We start from the raw sequence: 19915 nt of genomic DNA, 5'->3' as shown, positions 1-19915 counted from the left end.
CTCTTTTATTTATTTATAACATATTCTTAATTCTTGCTTAAGGTTTTAAATTGGATTATTTTCATGGATTGTTGATAGAGAGGATTACTTTTAATTTTAATTAATTTTCAATCTCTATTTTATTTAATTTAATTTATTATGTCTTCTTCTTATATTTTTCTGAGTATTATGTTCATGTCAATGGAGTAGATTTCCTAAACTTGACATGGGAATTGATTAAGAGGAGACACTTGAGTTGGAAGACTTAGGTGTTGGTTAAATTGGAAGTTGTTGGCTAGTTCTGTATTTACTAACGCTAGACCTTCTCAAGGGAGAGGACTAGGATTTGCAAATAAGGATTAGCTCAATCACTTGACTTTCCTTTATTTAATAAGGGTTAACTAAGTGAAAACAACAACCTTTTTGATACTACACTTAAGAGATCCCAACAAGGATAGAACTTCCAATTAATCATTCCCCCAGTCAAGGCTTTTTATCCAGAATATCAATAATTATTCTTAGTTTTATTGCTTTAATTTATAATTATTTAATTGCTCACTATCCAAACTCAAACTCTCTTGAAAAATTCTTGATTAATAAGTTAGCACCCTTTCCTGCAACTCGTTGGGAGACGACCTGGGACTCATACTCCTAGTATTTTTATTTCTAAATTTCGTGATAACTTTTCTAAATTGACAAGGCGGATCTTAGCTGATTAAGACTATACTCTCAACGCATTCTCTATATTGATTTCTTAATTAGCCAAATTCTGCCCTCACGTCAATAGGCACTAGGATGTTCCCGTTCATTGCCAATTAGATGGTTCTATATATGTTTTTTAGTTTTCATGTCTTAGGCACTTGTGATTGCGTGTACTTAATTGAGATGTGATTGACTTTCATTTTTTTAGTTGTTTCGCAACACGTTACATGTTTTCAGAATTTCGCAACTATCTGTATTTGGTGACTAACTTGATCATGTAACTGCTTTGATATTTTTGTTTCCATCACAATGGTTTGCCCCAGTCTGTATCGATCGTCATTGGTGGTTGTATGCCTTTGAGATTGCTCAAAAAAGGCTGTGGGTGCTGGATATTATGTATTCAGAAGAGCATAATAATGAAAGATTAAAAATACATGCTTATGCGGTAAGTATATGTCAACCAATTAGTTCACCGACATCCTCAGTAGTTGAAAATGTGTTTTTGCTAACGTGTTTCTGCTTTCCAGGGGAGAATCATTGAAGACATGGCGAAAGTGTCTGTGTCCGCATATGAGCCCACAGAGAACGGCCTACCTCGTTTCTATCCCAGCGTCCCAAAATAACATAACGAGTCAGTTAAAATGACACCTATCAATACTCTTAATAGCACTTCACTTGATAATGATATCATGGTTGAAAATAATATTTTCTGTTTGTACATATAGCTGTGATTGTGGTGTATTCATGATCAAGTTCATGCAGTTTTGGAGTTTAGAGAAACCCTTGAATAAGGATTAGCTCAATCACTTGACTTTCCTTTATTTAATAAGGGTTAACTAAGTGAAAACAACAACCTTTTTGATACTACACTTAAGAGATCCCAACAAGGATAGAACTTTCAATTAATCATTCCCCCAGTCAAGGCTTTTTATCCAGAATATCAATAATTATTCTTAGTTTTATTGCTTTAATTTATAATTATTTAATTGCTCACTATCCAAACTCAAACTCTCTTGAAAAATTCTTGATTAATAAGTTAGCACCCTTTCCTGCAACTCGTTGGGAGACGACCTGGGACTCATACTCCTAGTATTTTTATTTCTAAATTTCGTGATAACTTTTCTAAATTGACAAGGCGGATCTTAGCTGATTAAGACTATACTCTCAACGCATTCTCTATATTGATTTCTTAATTAGCCAAATTCTGCCCTCACGTCAATAGGCACTAGGATGTTCCCGTTCATTGCCAATTAGATGGTTCTATATATGTTTTTTAGTTTTCATGTCCTAGGCACTTGTGATTGCGTGTACTTAATTGAGATGTGATTGACTTTCATTTTTTTAGTTGTTTCGCAACACGTTACATGTTTTCAGAATTTCGCAACTATCTGTATTTGGTGACTAACTTGATCATGTAACTGCTTTGATATTTTTGTTTCCATCACAATGGTTTGCCCCAGTCTGTATCGATCGTCATTGGTGGTTGTATGCCTTTGAGATTGCTCAAAAAAGGCTGTGGGTGCTGGATATTATGTATTCAGAAGAGCATAATAATGAAAGATTAAAAATACATGCTTATGCGGTAAGTATATGTCAACCAATTAGTTCACCGACATCCTCAGTAGTTGAAAATGTGTTTTTGCTAACGTGTTTCTGCTTTCCAGGGGAGAATCATTGAAGACATGGCGAAAGTGTCTGTGCCCGCATATGAGCCCACAGAGAACGGCCTACCTCGTTTCTATCCCAGCGTCCCAAAATAACATAACGAGTCAGTTAAAATGACACCTATCAATACTCTTAATAGCACTTCACTTGATAATGATATCATGGTTGAAAATAATATTTTCTGTTTGTACATATAGCTGTGATTGTGGTGTATTCATGATCAAGTTCATGCAGTTTTGGAGTTTAGAGAAACCCTTGCAGCTTTGGGACAAGGTGAAGTTAAATATGTTATAACAATTAAGTTGTACCTCTTTCAGATCAATTTCTTTATCGCTTTTAGAATTACCGACCAACACGAAATTGCCATGCAGGACGTTGTACAGGAGTTTTGGAAGGAAATCATACTAGACATAGTGATGGGTCCTTATAATTCACAAATTGGGAAGGTGCAGCAGACATTGGACAGCAATCCTGTGCGCCGCAACCAGCCAAGGAAAAAGACTAAGGCTGTGAGATTACCGTTCACGGCATCGAGCACGAAGAGCATGCTGCAGCGTGCGGGGCTACCCACTATAAAGCCAAACAAGGGGGGAAGACAACAGAAGAAGACAAATGCCTAGGTAAAAAATCATCAATATAGACACTTGCCTTACTATATCTATGATTTTCGTGTGATAGAGTTATAGACATTAATATGGCATTTTTCGACTTAGATTCATTTCGTGTGAGCCTCATAAATCTTGTTTCACTACAGGTTTATGATTTCATGTTGCTGATTTTGTCAAGTTGATGGTGACAATCAATCCAAAACCTCTACGTGGATGGTGTTTATGCTAGGCATTAGGATGTTTCTTTTCTTTATAAATTGGATGGTTCTGAATTTGTTTTCCAATTTATCATGTTTTAGCCAAGTGAGTGGCTCGTGTTTTGTTAGATACTCCTCAGCAGGTTTCATATGTTAAGTAATTCAGGATTCTCAAGCAATTAGTTTTCAAATTGTGGATGTCTCTAGTTCATTAATCAATGCATTGCCTATTTATACTATTTAGTCAACTCTGATCAGTGTATATAACCCTTTTGTTCATGCCTATGCTTAAGTGGCAATTCTTTCCATTCACTAGCGTGGTGTTAACTAAGTGGAGGCATTATTTATTTTTTTTATCATTGTTTTCTATTGCTGAAATGGTGAAGTTGCTGGAACTTTAAGCATTGCACGGCCTTCGGTCGTAATCAGTTTAAACGGCTGATTCGTTTACGGTGGCACCGGTGACTTTGACCAAGATTTTAAGTGCATGTGCTTTTGATAGGCACTCGGATGTTTCTTCTCATTGTGAAATGGATGGTTTCGGATATGGTTTCTTTGTTTCATGTGTTAAGCATTAACTACTGCATGCACTTCATTGAGATGTGAATGCCTTTTGTTTTTTTTCTTAATACTCTTCAACAGTTTTCAGGGCGAATTTAATGATTTTTGCGAACAAATAAGTGACAATTCGTTTCCTTAAAACCATAATAACCAATAATTGGGGAAAAGATAACAACAGTTGTGCTTTTGTTTCTTTGAATGAATACTTCATAACAGGATAAATGCAAGTGACAAAACAAAAAAGGGAAGAGTTTATTCAGTTGTGTCTAAAGAACCAAGAAATCTAGCTAAGTATGACAAAACACCCACGCCAAGAAACCTAACCATATATGCCTAAAAGAGTTCAACATGGGTATGAATCCGCCACCATCCGATGAATTCCATATAGTAGAATCCTCAAATCTTTTATTTACAGAACCATCATGATCATTATCTGTCTGAAGGTCAGCAACATCCTACAAGATGCACAACACAAAGAGAACAGCATATATAAATCAAGAACACTATTCTATAAGAAAAAATTAAAATATACGTCACTTCTAACACATACCAGATGTAATTTCCTTTTCCTTTTTTGCATTGACTTCTTAATTGACTTGTCCAACTCTGCTCCAAGTCTCTTACTCTTCGGCCGTCCTTTGGTTTTAACTCTTGAGGGTCCCTGTATGTCATGTATAATAACACTGCCTGTGCTCTGTGTGGGCATGGTATTCTGAGTCGCATCAAGAGTAGGGGAACGCATGCTGGCACGGTAATCAGTCAGCTTGAACTTTGCATCCCAAAGGGTAGCTCGCAAGATGGCTGCTTCCTCATCACAGGCAACAAACTATTGAGCAACGTTATAGAACTCTAAAGTGAGTGGCTCGTGTTTTGTTAGATACTCCTCAGCAGGTTTCATATGTTAAGTAATTCAGGATTCTCAAGCAATTAGTTTTCAAATTGTGGATGTCTCTAGTTCATTAATCAATGCATTGCCTATTTATACTATTTAGTCAACTCTGATCAGTGTATATAACCCTTTTGTTCATGCCTATGCTTAAGTGGCAATTCTTTCCATTCACTAGCGTGGTGTTAACTAAGTGGAGGCATTATTTATTTTTTTTATCATTGTTTTCTATTGCTGAAATGGTGAAGTTGCTGGAACTTTAAGCATTGCACGGCCTTCGGTCGTAATCAGTTTAAACGGCTGATTCGTTTACGGTGGCACCGGTGACTTTGACCAAGATTTTAAGTGCATGTGCTTTTGATAGGCACTCGGATGTTTCTTCTCATTGTGAAATGGATGGTTTCGGATATGGTTTCTTTGTTTCATGTGTTAAGCATTAACTACTGCATGCACTTCATTGAGATGTGAATGCCTTTTGTTTTTTTTCTTAATACTCTTCAACAGTTTTCAGGGCGAATTTAATGATTTTTGCGAACAAATAAGTGACAATTCGTTTCCTTAAAACCATAATAACCAATAATTGGGGAAAAGATAACAACAGTTGTGCTTTTGTTTCTTTGAATGAATACTTCATAACAGGATAAATGCAAGTGACAAAACAAAAAAGGGAAGAGTTTATTCAGTTGTGTCTAAAGAACCAAGAAATCTAGCTAAGTATGACAAAACACCCACGCCAAGAAACCTAACCATATATGCCTAAAAGAGTTCAACATGGGTATGAATCCGCCACCATCCGATGAATTCCATATAGTAGAATCCTCAAATCTTTTATTTACAGAACCATCATGATCATTATCTGTCTGAAGGTCAGCAACATCCTACAAGATGCACAACACAAAGAGAACAGCATATATAAATCAAGAACACTATTCTATAAGAAAAAATTAAAATATACGTCACTTCTAACACATACCAGATGTAATTTCCTTTTCCTTTTTTGCATTGACTTCTTAATTGACTTGTCCAACTCTGCTCCAAGTCTCTTACTCTTCGGCCGTCCTTTGGTTTTAACTCTTGAGGGTCCCTGTATGTCATGTATAATAACACTGCCTGTGCTCTGTGTGGGCATGGTATTCTGAGTCGCATCAAGAGTAGGGGAACGCATGCTGGCACGGTAATCAGTCAGCTTGAACTTTGCATCCCAAAGGGTAGCTCGCAAGATGGCTGCTTCCTCATCACAGGCAACAAACTATTGAGCAACGTTATAGAACTCTAAACACAGATGCTTGAACAAGTTGTGGCTTTCATCGGTCTGAGCCACGTCATGGCTACTCTTAATGTAAGTGTGCTTGCAGATGACATTCTTACTCCATCGAGGAAGAACATAGTAGCTCGGTACTGTGTCAACTCTGTAGTATGACCACACCACAAGGGTGTGGGAACACAATATACCAGCGGATTCAAACTTGTTGCACTCGCACCGACTCTTTTGACTCAAAGGGTCAAACTCTACTATGAAAGTATGGTAGACAGGCTTCCTCCAAAATAGCTTCTGCTCATCCATTTTAATAGAAATTGTATCTCCCTTTTGTTCAGTTGACCGAACCACGCAATTAGTTTTTTTTCTTACCTCCAGCTGAAGGGTTTTGAACATATTACAGATGTATTCCTACTGAAACTGTCTCTCAATGCAAGTGCTCCCTATACATGGGATGACTTCTTTCGAGTCCGCAGCGTCATCTTCAAGCTCCTTTTGCTCCTTGTTTCTAAGCACATTGTCGTATTCATGGACGAACTGAACCAACCCACTCTTGCAATGCAGAAATCCACCATAAAATGCGTGCATACTTTCACTACGATGTGTACTCCTCACGCCGGCCCAAAATTCACTCTTGAAGAATATTGGAACCCACTTCTGTCGATTCGCATAAAGGTCTGCCCCAAAAAAAAATAGCATAAGAGTGCCGCTTATACACAACATGATGACAACTTCCAAAGCACTAATAAAACAAATAAAAAAATATCCAGACACACTATGAGAAAAAACATCTGTTTGTGTATTGAAAATAACATCCACTGACTAGTAAGGTAGAAAACTCAGTGACATTTCTCAGAAAAAACACAAGAACAGAATCAAGCCGGAAGAAATAACATGAAGTGGATAAGTAGGCAACATGAAATCAACATATTGGATTTAATTTAACGATCACAGACTTGCTAACCATCTATTATGGCGTAAGTCAAATTCTTTGATGAAACCAACCCAATAAACTTCAAACGATTCACTCGAAGAAGAATTCCACACAATGTGATTCATCATTGCACTCAATTCTCCGTACCTATCGTAGCCACCGAGTTTGAATTGTGATTTCTTAATTATGTGCCAGATGCACCATTTGTGGATAGTATTAGGTAGGACCTTCCTAATAGCACCAGCCATCGCCTTGCACTGGTCAGTGATGATCCCCTTGGCACAGTCTCAACGCATCTCACCCACTGTGTGAACACCCACTCGAAACTAGGGATCTCCTCACTCCAAAGTAAAGCACAGCCAAGAAGAGTAGATTTCCCATGGTGGTTTACACCGACAAAGGATGCAAGTGGTGGACCATGCCTGATAATTGATAAACCCATATTTTATGATATATTTTATGCTTAGTTTGAGTGATTTATTCAATCCTTCACCCACTTATTCATATTAATTGCATGGTTTTACTTTCCCTTCCTTATTGTGTGATGTATGTGAAAAACATGTTTCCTATGCTTTAAAATTAAATATTTTAATTACCCTTTATTTCCATTCAATTCCGTGATTAGTGTGTTGAGTAGTTTCAGATCTTCTAAGGCAGGAATGACTTAAAGGATGGAAAGGAAACATACAAAAATGGAAGGAAAGCACAAAATGGAGTTCGTGAAGAAAGTGGCATCCATGTGATCGCATGGACGACGCGGCCGCATGCCAAGCGCGAAGAAGCAGCGACGCGGCCGCATGACTGACACGACCGCGTGATAAGGAAAACTCCAATTGACGCAACCACGTGACCCACGTGGACGCGTGACAGAGGCCATGCACCAGAAATTACAGAAATCGCTCCCAGCGATTTCTAAAGTCCTTTTTGGCCCAAATCCAAGTCCAGAAGGCATAGACTAGAGGTTATGAAGTGGGAGAATGCATCCATTCAAAGAGAGTCTCCACTTTAGTTTAGTTTTCATGATTTAGATTTAGTTTAGAGAGAGGTTCTCTCATCTCTCTTCTCTCTTTAGGATTAGGATTTAGAATTAGATTTTATTCGCTTTCAGGATTATCTCTTTATCAGGTTCAATATTCCCTTTTATTTATTTTTGCAATTTGATTTATGAATTCTTCCATGTTACAGACTACTCTTTTGAATTAATGTTATTTGAGGTATTTCAGTTTAATATTGCTTTCTTTTATTTATGTTGCTATTATTCCCAGTCTGAAGGAATTTTTATTCAAGTAGATTTACTTTTCTCCTTTTGGTCTTGGTTAAGAAATCAGTAACTCATGAGTTATCAAACTCAAACATGATTGATAATTGTTATCTTTGTTAATTGAATTGAACTTCAATAATCCCAATATTTTCTTAGAAAATAAATAGGATCCGAAGATCAAACCAATTAATCCCTTGACCTTCCTTTATCTTAGTAAAGGTTAACAAAGTAGAATTAAGATTCGATTTTCATCATCATTGATAAGGATAGCTAGGATAGGACCTCCAATTTCTCATACCTTGTCAAAAGTTTATTTACAGTCATTTATTTATTTTACTTGCCATTTAAATTGCTTGTTCTTCATTTGCTTTATTTGCTAATTAGACTATTCACTCCTCATTCTCAAAACCCCAATTTACAATCTCCATAACCAATAATAAGAACATACTTCCCTGCAGTTCCTTGAGAAGACGACCCGAGGTTTGAATACTTCGGTTATCAATTTATTTAGGGGTTTGTTACTCGTGACAACCAAAACGTTTGTACGAAGGGATTTCTGTTGGTTTAGAAACTATATCTACAACGCGACTGTTTTTATGAAATTCTTTACTAGCAAAAATCCCGACGTCAAAATGGCGCCGTTGCCGGGGAACTGCAATCGTGTGCCTTATTATTGGTTATTGTAAATATTTTCTTTTACTTGTTTATTTGTCTTTATTTTCCCCTTTTATTTTTATTAGCTACTATGAATTCTCACCCTTTTCGCTTTGAGTTTAGTTCTAATATTATTGAAAGGAACGAAAGTTATAATAGGAACATGCATCAAGGTCAGAGCAATCAAAGATGGATGGAGCTAAGAGGATCTGATCAACCCTTTAGGCAACAACACCCTCCAAGATATCATAGACAAAGACCATTCTACAATGCATACCAAGCAAATAGACGTGGTGGACAGCCTTGTAATCACCAACAAGCCCCACCCTGTGCTTATAGACCACCCTCTCAACATAACTTCGAACCACCACACTCACAAGCTCCTTTTCACCATTCACCACCGTATGATCCTCATTTACCCCGATTCCAATCCAATTACTCCCAAACATCACCACTTCCCCATGTACCATATCCAAATCTATCACCCCGAGAATCAGAAGTTCGCCTCAAGAAAACAGTAGATCAACTTCAAACAACCCTTCATCAACTGGAGCAAGCAGTAAGGCAATTATCTTCTAGACGTTCGAACATTCAAGAACCTCCCACAACCCCATGTGGACAATCCAAAGAAGAGCGTAGCATGAAAGAGATACTAGAAACTCCAGTGGACAAGACAAAGCATGGCTTCGTACTGGAACAAGTAGAGGAAGTTGTTATTGTAAAAGAAAAAGAGTTGGTTGAAGACTTAGGAGACGCTGAACCTCCATGGGAATCCAAAGTTGTGGAGCATTCTGTCAAGGACGTTACAATTGATGCTAAGGAGGATTGTGCGCAATCCCCAGAGCAAGTCTTTCATGAAAAACTAGACAGAATAACCCAAGAAGCAAGTCTCCTTGATGATGATAATCTCAAATCAAGTTCTTCTAGTAATGAGCTTGCATCTGCGAGTGAATTCTCTGAGATCGAAGAATCTTTCCCAAGTGAATACGAAGATGATACGGAGGTAGATTTCTCTCAACCTCCAGTCTATGACTTAAGTGATGAGGAAGACATAGATGGCTTTGATCAGGACATGGATACATTTGAAGAATCTTGCAAAGAAGTGGAGAATTTCACAGAAGAGCAGAAGGGAGTAGAACTCACAGAACCACTGGAACCACCTATCCCAGGGCCATTACCACCCAATACAAGCTTCAAGTGGGTACAATCCTTAACCTTTAACTGTATTTTTCCGCTTGAATATGGTTTGCTTGAAACAGATGGCCAGCTTAGAGCTCTTTGCGGCTTTAAGAGCAAGCGGGACATGGCTTGTACTCAGAGCTGGTGCACAAGGTTCAATAAGGTTCCACGCTTCAACTCGAAGTATAAGGATTGGTTTCATGTTCAATCGGATGGATCTCGGAAAACGTTTGGTTATCCTGGTGAGAATCTAATTTCTAAACCGCCCAGATGGAAAGTATAGATCAAGACGGCAGATTTAAAAGCAAAGTTTGGGATCCTGGAATCTATTTTGACATTCGTTACCCCGGGAGCCTGACAATCAGTCTGAAGCTACTCAGAAGCTTCACATGCCTAGTTTGGGACCCCGGAGGCTATTGGCATTCTAAGCATTGGTGGAGATTTCTGGATGAATTTAAGCATAAGCCGCCATAACAGGAAGCTCATCCAATGTCCAACTTAAGGACTTTAACTAAAAGTGCTAGGTGGGAGACAACCCACCATGGTATGAACGTCCCTTTTTCAAATTTTTATTTAGTTTTATTTGTTTTCAAGTTTTATATTATTATATTGAACCTGGAGTTTTGCATCGCATTCATATTAATCATTGCATTCTGCATACTACATAAAAAAAAAGGTGTGTGACGCGACCGCATCATTCATGCGATCGCATCAAGTTACGACAAACACTTCCCACGCGACCGCGTCATTCACGCAGCCATGTCATCTGGAGATCGGCGTAAAGATCCAACGTCCAGAAAGTTAGGCTGGAATCGTGCGGCCATTGTGAGTTTTGCACAAATGGTCCACGCGATTGCGTCACTCACGCGATCGCGTCATTTGCACAACACCAATGCTATGCGATCGCGTGAGCGACGCGATCGCGTCGCATGGATTGCATCACACCCCCAAAAGGAGATAGAGAGTTGCGCTAAAACGACGCTGAAATTGTGCGTTTGGCACAAATTCCAGTGACGCGATCGCATGCCTCATGTGATCGCATCATTCACTCTTTTTCCATTCCATAAGATTGCACCACCCACGCGATCGCGTCAACCACCATTTCAGCCCAACCACGCGACCGCGTGCCCACGCAATCGCGTGGATTCAAACTTATAACCCCCCAGTCACGCGAACCCTACCAGTCGCGCCCCCCCCAAACCCTTCTTCTTCCTCTCTTCTTCTCCAACCAAGCGCCCCCTTCCTTCCCCTCTCTCCCCTACCCCCATTACCCCTACCTTTCCCTCCCTGCCTCCGAACAGCAACCACCGCCACCGCGCCACCCTTCACCGCCGCGCCAGACACCACCGCCACCATCCCCAGCCACCTCTCTACCTCACTCTCTTTAATTCGCCTATTAGGTTCCGACGAACACCACCCTTCTATCCATTCGTAGTTAATTCATATTTTTCTGTTTATGTTCATATTTAGGCTAGTTAGATATGCATGTTGTAGTGGATTCTAGGTTGTTAAGGTAGCCTAGGATGTGGTTAGTGGATTTAGGCCTGTTTAATTGCACTATTCGTGTTTCTTGCTTTATCAATTTGCAATTCTGCTGTTGCTGTATGTTAGTCATGTTCATATGCTGTTCTTCAAGTTCATGCTGCTATTGCAACTGTTCTTTCTTGTTTATACTCTTTAATTGCAATCTATTTTAATTCATATGAACTATTCTGATTGCTATTTATTTTCCGGGAACATCCAATTTTAGCCGGAATGCTGCTAAATTTCTGTAAACTATTTTGACTTTCATTCATGTTTTGGTTTTGGTTATTTAAACTCTGCTTTACTCTGCTTTTACCAAAACCATTCATGAATGCCAGGGTAAGCTTTCTTATCCTTTTTTATTTCCTGGTTCATAAATTGCATTTTTGATGCTTAGATTCAAATTTTTGCTATTTCTATATCTATCTGAATCATCATCAACCTGTTTTTCTTGTTTGGCTATGAGTTACCTGTAGCCTCTAATTGTGAATGCTTGTTACTTAGAAACTTATCATTATGCCACTTACCTTAACCCACTTTTTAATAACCCACTAATTTTAACTTCCTGAACTCTTTTTCAATTCTAACCAACCTAACCTTTCACAATATTTCTTCTGGTTTTTCACTTTCTTCTAACCTACTAACCATGGCATACTGATACTTTTTTCTATTTAACATGCCTTCTATTACATTTTGGATTGTGAATTCTTCTTTTCGGACTTTTAACTCCTATACAATCCTTAATGCACATTTACTTAACTCATATTCCTTATCCTATTGCTCCTTTGCCACTTTGTGTTTCTTTTGACTATTTGCCTATTTGTTTTTTTGTTTTTATTATATCCTGGTTTTCTGTTTTTCAGGATGTCTGCCACCCAGAGAAAGGGAAAAGCAAAGGCAACTACTGGCAAACGTAAAAGAGGAGAATCCACCATGTCCATCATGGATATCATGCACGATGACTCCTGGCGGGAGAAAAACTTTACCCCGCATGAGAAGGCTGACCAGCTACTCCCTGCTAATGATCCAATAAAGTTTGCAAACCGATACTGTGAGCTGAAGTATCCGGTGTTTGCAACCTCTAGGAACATATACCTGGAGAGGACTTTGAAGATCCCAGAAGAACTCCAGCAATACTCCTCTGATCAGATCAAACAAAGAGGCTGGTTTTTCCTGGAGAAAAACCTGACTGAGGTCAATGCATCTTAGGTAAGGGAATTCTACTGCAATTACTTCAAAACTTCCCTAGATGCAATGAACCTTAGAGGGAAGCAGATTCTGGTCACTGAAGAGGCCATTGAAGATGTTTTGAAACTTCTGCCTAAAACTGATCAGCTGGATGGCTATCAAAAAGCTGAGGAGGACATGCGCTTCATGAGATTTGATTGGGATGCAGTCAAGGCCAGGATAGCCCTTGACCCGACCGTTCCTTGGATTATGAGTCAGAACACTACCATGCCAAAGGAAATCAAGCGGATTTACTTGAATGATGAGGCTCGGCTTTGGCATCAGATACTTAGCAACTTCATTATGCCGAGTACTCACGAGACTGAGTTACCAGCCGCTATGATCACCCTCCTATGGTGTGTGATGGAAGGTAAGGACCTGTATCTGCCACGCTTTATCCGGTACTATATGGCCAGGGTCCACGTCCGAGGCACTCTTCCCTTTCCTTATCTGATTACCCAGCTAGGCCGTCGAGCTGACGTGCCTTGGAGGATGCTGATGAAAAGTCACCTGCTGCAGAATGCAAGAAGATTATCCCTCACAGCAGGAACTTTCTGGCTTTGGGCTACAGACCTCCTTTCCTCACTGCTACTGCTGAGACAGCCACACCGTCTGCTGGCCCCTCTTCCTCTACAGCTACCCCAGCTACCCCTGCCACCACCACTGCACCTCTACCTGCCCCAGAGCCCGTCTATCATCTAGTGCACCGCCTGTTTCGACGGCTTGACCAGATGGAGCATCGCAACAAGCGACGCTATGAGCACCTGAAGCTGATGATACGATCTGGCGACATCCCCTCCGAGCCTGACACACCATCCGAAGCATCTGAGGAGGAGGCGGATGATCACGAGGCAGCGACCCATCCACAGAGCGAGGCCGAGCAGGCAGGCACATAGCAGGCCGCATCACTTCAAGAGGCTCCGCCTCAGATTCAGGCTGTAGATCCCGAGATCCTTATCCAGTCAGTACCTCCTCTGCAGTAGGCAGATCCTCAGACCACCACCTCAGAGACTCCGGCCACACATCCTTCCAGTGATGACACCCCTTCACACCCTGCTTGAGTGAGCATAAGGGACGATGCTTCATTTTAAGTGTGGGGAGGCCGTCATCTCTGGCGTATTTTTTGGTGAACTACTACAGAATCTTTTACTTTATTTTGCTACTTTTCTGTATTTTTTTCTTTATTTTTATTTTTATTTTCTCAGTACTTATACATTACTCTTTTCATGTATTTTGATTATATTTTTGCATGTTGCACCTTAGTTCATATTTTAGTTATCTAGTTTAGTTGCAATTCTAACTTATTAGTTATAGAAATTGTGGATTAATTAGTATAGTTTACCCTTTTTAACATATGATATTTTAGCTTAGATTGAAAATATAAAAAGGAAGTAAACTAGAGACTTGAACATAATAGAAACAATCCACACACCTTGTATATATAGCATTACATGTTAGTTAGTTAACAACATTTCATCAAGGAGAAACACTAGAACTTTAAAGCCACCTTAAGTTTTACATTGAGAATAATGGGAATTTTTAACTAAACTTGCATGACATATATAACTGATATATGAATTTTGAGTTAGAGAACACACAGCCTGTGAGTTTTGAGCTTAATTGTATGGTTACATTCAAACCATAATTTTTATTCCTGTGTGTTCTGCCCTTCTTATTTATTCTGGTATTCTTTACTTTGTTTTAATCTATATGTCCAATTATTGAATAGAAATACATACCAAGAGAGTGATTGAGGCCATTATTTGATTTTAGCTCACTTATCCCAAAATAGCCTACCTTTTACATCACCCTTGTCAGCCCCCTTGAGCCTTTAAATCCCCTTTTATTCTATAAACCACATTACTAGCCTTAAGCAGAAAAACAAAATAAAAATTCCAAGTTGAATCCTTGGTTAGCTTAAGATAGGAAGTATGTACAGTTTAAATGTGGGAAAACCTATTGGGAACATGGATGATAAAAACAAAAGGGTAGAAAAGTTGAAAAGAATAAAATAATTCAAAATAAAAGTTTTGGGAAGCATGCTCATGTGAAATCAAAATAATTGAATTACCATGTGCATTAAAAAAATGTTATTTTTCAAGTAGTTGAATAAAGGGGACACAAAAGAATTCCCCAAATGTGAAATAAAGCAATGCACATGGGATAAAAATAAACATTGAAACATGAGCATGTAACATCAAAAGTGGGAAAATATGGGAAAATAGGTAAAGAAGCTTTGCTTTACAAAGTATGTATGTTAGGTGAGATCTTAGACTAATTAAGGATTCACTTATTAGCTCACTTAGCCTTATACATATACCCTTACCTTTACCTTGGCCCCATTATAACCTTAACTAAAGACCTCATGATTTTTGGTATGTCTATATTCTATAATTGTTGATTGGTTAGATGAAGAACAAAGTTATAGAAAGTAAGAATAAAAAGAAGAATAGAGTGATTAGCCCAATAAACACTAAGTGACTAGAGAGTAAACACAAAATCCAGTGAGGGTTCAATAGCTCATTAACATATATCTATGCTTAAATTATTAATTGTCTTGCAAGTTTGTAAAATATTTTTCTTTCCCATCTCAATTGTAAAAGTGCTTTATTATTATCTAAGGTTTGGCTATGCATATATGACTCCTTGAGAATGTGAATTAATTTAACTACATGCAAACTTTATATACAAGTGAATAAAAATTAGAATTGCATGATGCATCTAGGTAGTTGCATTTAGATTAGATTGCATTGCATGGTATTCCACCACTTTAACCTAACATTACTCTTAGATTTAGCATGAGGACATGCTATTGTTTAAGTGTGGGGAGGTTGATAAACCCATATTTTATGATATATTTTATGCTTAGTTTGAGTGATTTATTCAATCCTTCACCCACTTATTCATATTAATTGCATGGTTTTACTTTTCCTTCCTTATTATGTGATGTATGTGAAAAACATGTTTCCAATGCTTTAAAATTAATTATTTTAATTACCCTTTATTTCCATTCGATGCCGTGATTAGTGTGTTGAGTAGTTTCAGATCTTCTAAGGCAGAAATGACTTAAAGGATGGAAAGGAAACATACAAAAATGAAAGGAAAGCACAAAATGGAGTTCGTGAAGAAACTGGCATCCACGCGATCGAATGGACGACGCGGCCGCATGCCAAGCGCGAAGAAGCAGCGACGCGGCCGCATGATTGATGCGACCGCGCGCCTTAAGCAGAACACATATGGCGCGGCCGCATGACTGACGCGACCGCGTGATAAGAAAAACTCCAATTGACGCAACCGCGTGACCCACGCGGACGCGTGACAGAGGCCACGCACCAGAAATTACAGAAAACGCTCCCAGCGATATCTGAAGCCCTTTTGGCCCAAATCCAAGTCCAGAAGGCATAGACCAGAGGTTATGAAGTGGGAGAATGCATCCATTCAAAGAGAGTCTCCACTTTAGTTTAGTTTTCATGATTTAGATTTAGTTTAGAGAGAGGTTCTCTCCTCTCTCTTCTCTCTTTAGGATTAGGATTTAGAATTAGGATTTTATTCGCTTTCAGGATTATCTCTTTATCAGGTTCAATATTCCCTTTTATTTACTTTTGCAATTTGATTTATGAATTCTTCCATGTTACATACTACTCTTTTGAATTAATGTTATTTGAGGTATTTCAGTTTAATATTGCTTTCTTTTATTTATGTTGCTATTATTCCCAGTCTGAAGGAATTTTTATTCAAGTAGATTTACTTTTCTCCTTTTGGTCTTGGTTAAGAAATCAGTAACTCAGGAGTTATCAAACTCAAACATGATTGATAATTGTTATCTTTGTTAATTGAATTGAACTTCAATAATCCCAATCTTTTCTTAGAAAATAAATAGGATCTGAAGATCAAACCAATTAATCCATTGACCTTCCTTTATCTTAGTAAAGGTTAACAAAGTGGAATTAAGTTCGATTTTCATCATCATTGATAAGGATAGCTAGGATAGGACCTCCAATTTCTCATACTTTGCCAAAAGTTTATTTATAGTCATTTATTTATTTTACTTGCCATTTAAATTGCTTGTTCTTCATTTGCTTTATTTGCTAATTAGACTATTCGCTCCTCATTCTCAAAACCCCAATTTACAATCTCCATAACCAATAATAAGAACATACTTCCCTGCAGTTCCTTGAAAAGACGACCCAAGGTTTGAATACTTCGGTTATCAATTTATTTAGGGGTTTGTTACTTGTGACAACGAAAACATCTGTACGAAGGGATTTCTGTTGGTTTAGAAACTATATCTACAACGCGACTATTTTTATGAAATTCTTTACTAGCAAAAATCCCGACGTCAATAATATAGTAAAAGCAAATGTGAGGCAACATGACAAATTTAACAGATAACTGCTCTTGCAATTCACCAATAAGTATACAGACCTGTTTCTTCTGTAAGTGGTGTCGAACGACACCACATCTCCATAATATTCATACGAAGCCCTGCACCTTGCATCTACCCAGAGTGCGCTCCTAAATTTATTAGCATCGTCAACATCTATGGCATAAAAGAAATTAGGATTGATCTCCTTCATTCGAACGAAATAATTCATCATCCTCTTGAAGTCTACATTGTCATCGGAGCATCGGAGATTGCTTGTGATGTAATTTCTGACATCATTTTCTGAAAAATTCAGGTTTGAAGACCCACCAACCTCGTTTGCCAGTGCTAGATACGTCTTTTTGGGTTTTATACCACCCTCGTCGTTATCCGTGATGACGCACTTAGCATGCATGGTCAACTCCCTATACTCATGATAGTGGACAGCTTTCTTAGCCGAACAGGGGTGAGAATGCCTCAATTCTAACCTAGACACAACCCAACATTCCTTCTCCCTGTCCAGCATGACATACATCCTTGCTCTGCATCTTGTGGCTGTTATTCTGTTCGACCGAATTGCTGCCTTAACCCGAGATTCCCGATAACCGTCTCAAGTGCAGTGAAGAGATTGATTAATGGGTATCTTTGCGTCCTTCCGCGTCTTGTCGAAATTCGTGTTCCTGACTTTAGTTACGAACCCCAATTTCTTTGCATAATTTGCATAAAACTCATGTGCCAAATGCAACGAATCAAAACTCATTCCTATGACTGGGATTTTCTCTTCACTGATCCCACTATGATCCGGCAACTGTAAAGCCAATTCACAGAACCAAATACGAATTAAAGATAGTATTAACGTGGTAACTATAACTGCTAACAAACAATAAGAAATAATCCAAACCTCATGTCTTAATTCTAACTCATCCTTTCTCATCACCATGACGTTGGTAATTTCGTCGACCTTCAATTAAAGACCATCGGAAAAAAAACTTTAATCAACTTATGACCATTAGTATATAATGAAGCAATCCAATAAAACATATCAACAAATAAAAGGAAACACATATAAGAGTCAAGCATACTTTATTAATATCTCAACTAACCACATCATTGCTCCAGATTTTCCCAAAAAAATCAATGTAAAAAATATCTAATTACCATGAATAAGAAACATTCACAACACACATTTTCATAAAATTTCTCTTAGGCATCAATGAATCATTAACAACATTTAATTGATTGCATGAATTGTGACATAGAAATACAACAGTATAGAGATGAAAATAGATATTTTCTATTCACACATTTAGGAAGAATATAAAAGACACAAAATTTTGTCTTTGAGCAAAAAGATTTTACATGTCTTCTCCACAACCCAATGTATTTCTATATCCACTATCTATGTCTCTCTCTATCGGAATTTTTTTTCAATGACATTAGCTAAGAATAGCCTTCAGGGATCTTATTTGATTGATGCCACACATTATAACTTACAAGTATACAAAGGAATGCTATATTCAATTACAAGCATACCTTATTAATATGTCCACTAACCACATCAGTGTACCACATTTTTCGAAATAAATAAACTTAAAAACTATCTAAATACCATGAACAAGAAACATTCACCGGTCACGTTCTCATCAAACGTCATGCAATTGAAGACTAACCTATACAACATACAACATACCTTAGACCCCTCTTGATTAACAACTTCATTGACACTTAATTCTTCATTGCCTTCGTTAGTATTGACCAATGTGCTATTCGATTTGCCTTCCGGGATTGAAAGGTCCATGGAGAATGTTTTTTTCCGGAAGCTTTGTGCCGCGACGGCCGCTTCTTTGTAGAGGAAACGAGGTACGCACCGTGGAGAAGCGACGACAGAGCGACGGGTTAAGTGATTTGATGTAGACGGTGGGAACAATTGATGATGAAAAGCGTGAAAGGTTGCAAGGCACCCGGGAACGTGTTGCACCAACGGCGGCTTCTTAATGCAGGAAAAGCGGCCCGCACGGTGGAGAAGTGACGACGGAGACACCGATTGAGTTATTTGGTTAAGACGGTGGAGAAAATTAATGAGAAGAAGAGTGAACTATTTCACCGCAGCCGGGAAAGTGTTGCCCCCCGAACAATCTCAGCACCGCTAATGGCGTCACGTACCGAATGTTACCGATAGCGGAGCGCCGGGGGGTGCCTTGGATGAAGGAGGTTGGCGTCTTTGCTTTTTGGGGGAGAGAACAGATGGACGGCGGTGCTGGAGAGGGAAGAAGGGTGAAGAGACAAAAGTCATGTAATCAGTTTCCGTGATTGACGTCGTAGTACTACTGAGCGTATCTCCCTTTCAAATTTGAATGTGGTGAAACAATTATTAACAAATATTTTAAATTATAAATGAATAAAAATAATTACTATATTTATAATTAATTAAGTTGTTCCATTCTTGGCTTATTTGGAGTTGGTTCCATATACTTTTCCTTTTCAAAAATTGCAATTTTTAAGCCATTATCATCATCTCCTATAGTAGATAGGAGTACACAAAAGTAAACAGACAACAACAACGAACTTCTTCTAAATTTTCAAAAATTGCAATTTTTAAGCCATTATCATCGTCTCCAATAGTAGATAGGAGTACATAAAAATACACAAACAACAAACATGACTTCTTCAATATCGCCGACATCAATGTCAACCATTATCATCGTCTCAACAAAATACACAAATATACAAGAATAAACCATACTTAACAAGGATTTTTTCATTATAAATAAAAAAAACCATTTTTTTGATAAAAATATGACTTATTTCGTACTCTTCTGTATTGTTATGTACTCTAGTTAGTTATTTTTTTTTAATTTAAAGTGAAATTCGCCAGGCAAACTTTATAAAAATTATAGAGTTTGTAGGAGTACGGCAA

The 19915-nt window shown here is 38.2% G+C and overlaps 1 protein-coding gene across 1 annotated transcript; it reads right to left on the bottom strand.

The window, feature by feature from the left end:
* On the bottom strand, positions 6268 to 17533 carry LOC107640954 (protein FAR1-RELATED SEQUENCE 5-like). The gene is made up of 4 exons (XM_016344459.1): positions 17061 to 17533; positions 7018 to 7212; positions 6821 to 6937; positions 6268 to 6598 (listed from the first exon to the last, which is right to left on the bottom strand). Exons 1-4 carry the CDS (start codon positions 17531 to 17533, stop codon positions 6268 to 6270), a joined length of 1116 nt encoding a protein of 371 aa, XP_016199945.1.

Source organism: Arachis ipaensis, chromosome B05, assembly GCF_000816755.2.
Source record: "Arachis ipaensis cultivar K30076 chromosome B05, Araip1.1, whole genome shotgun sequence".
Classification (NCBI taxonomy): Eukaryota; Viridiplantae; Streptophyta; class Magnoliopsida; order Fabales; family Fabaceae; genus Arachis; species Arachis ipaensis.
Note: the sequence above shows the minus strand (reverse complement) of the source record. Positions and strands in the feature narration are given on the sequence as shown.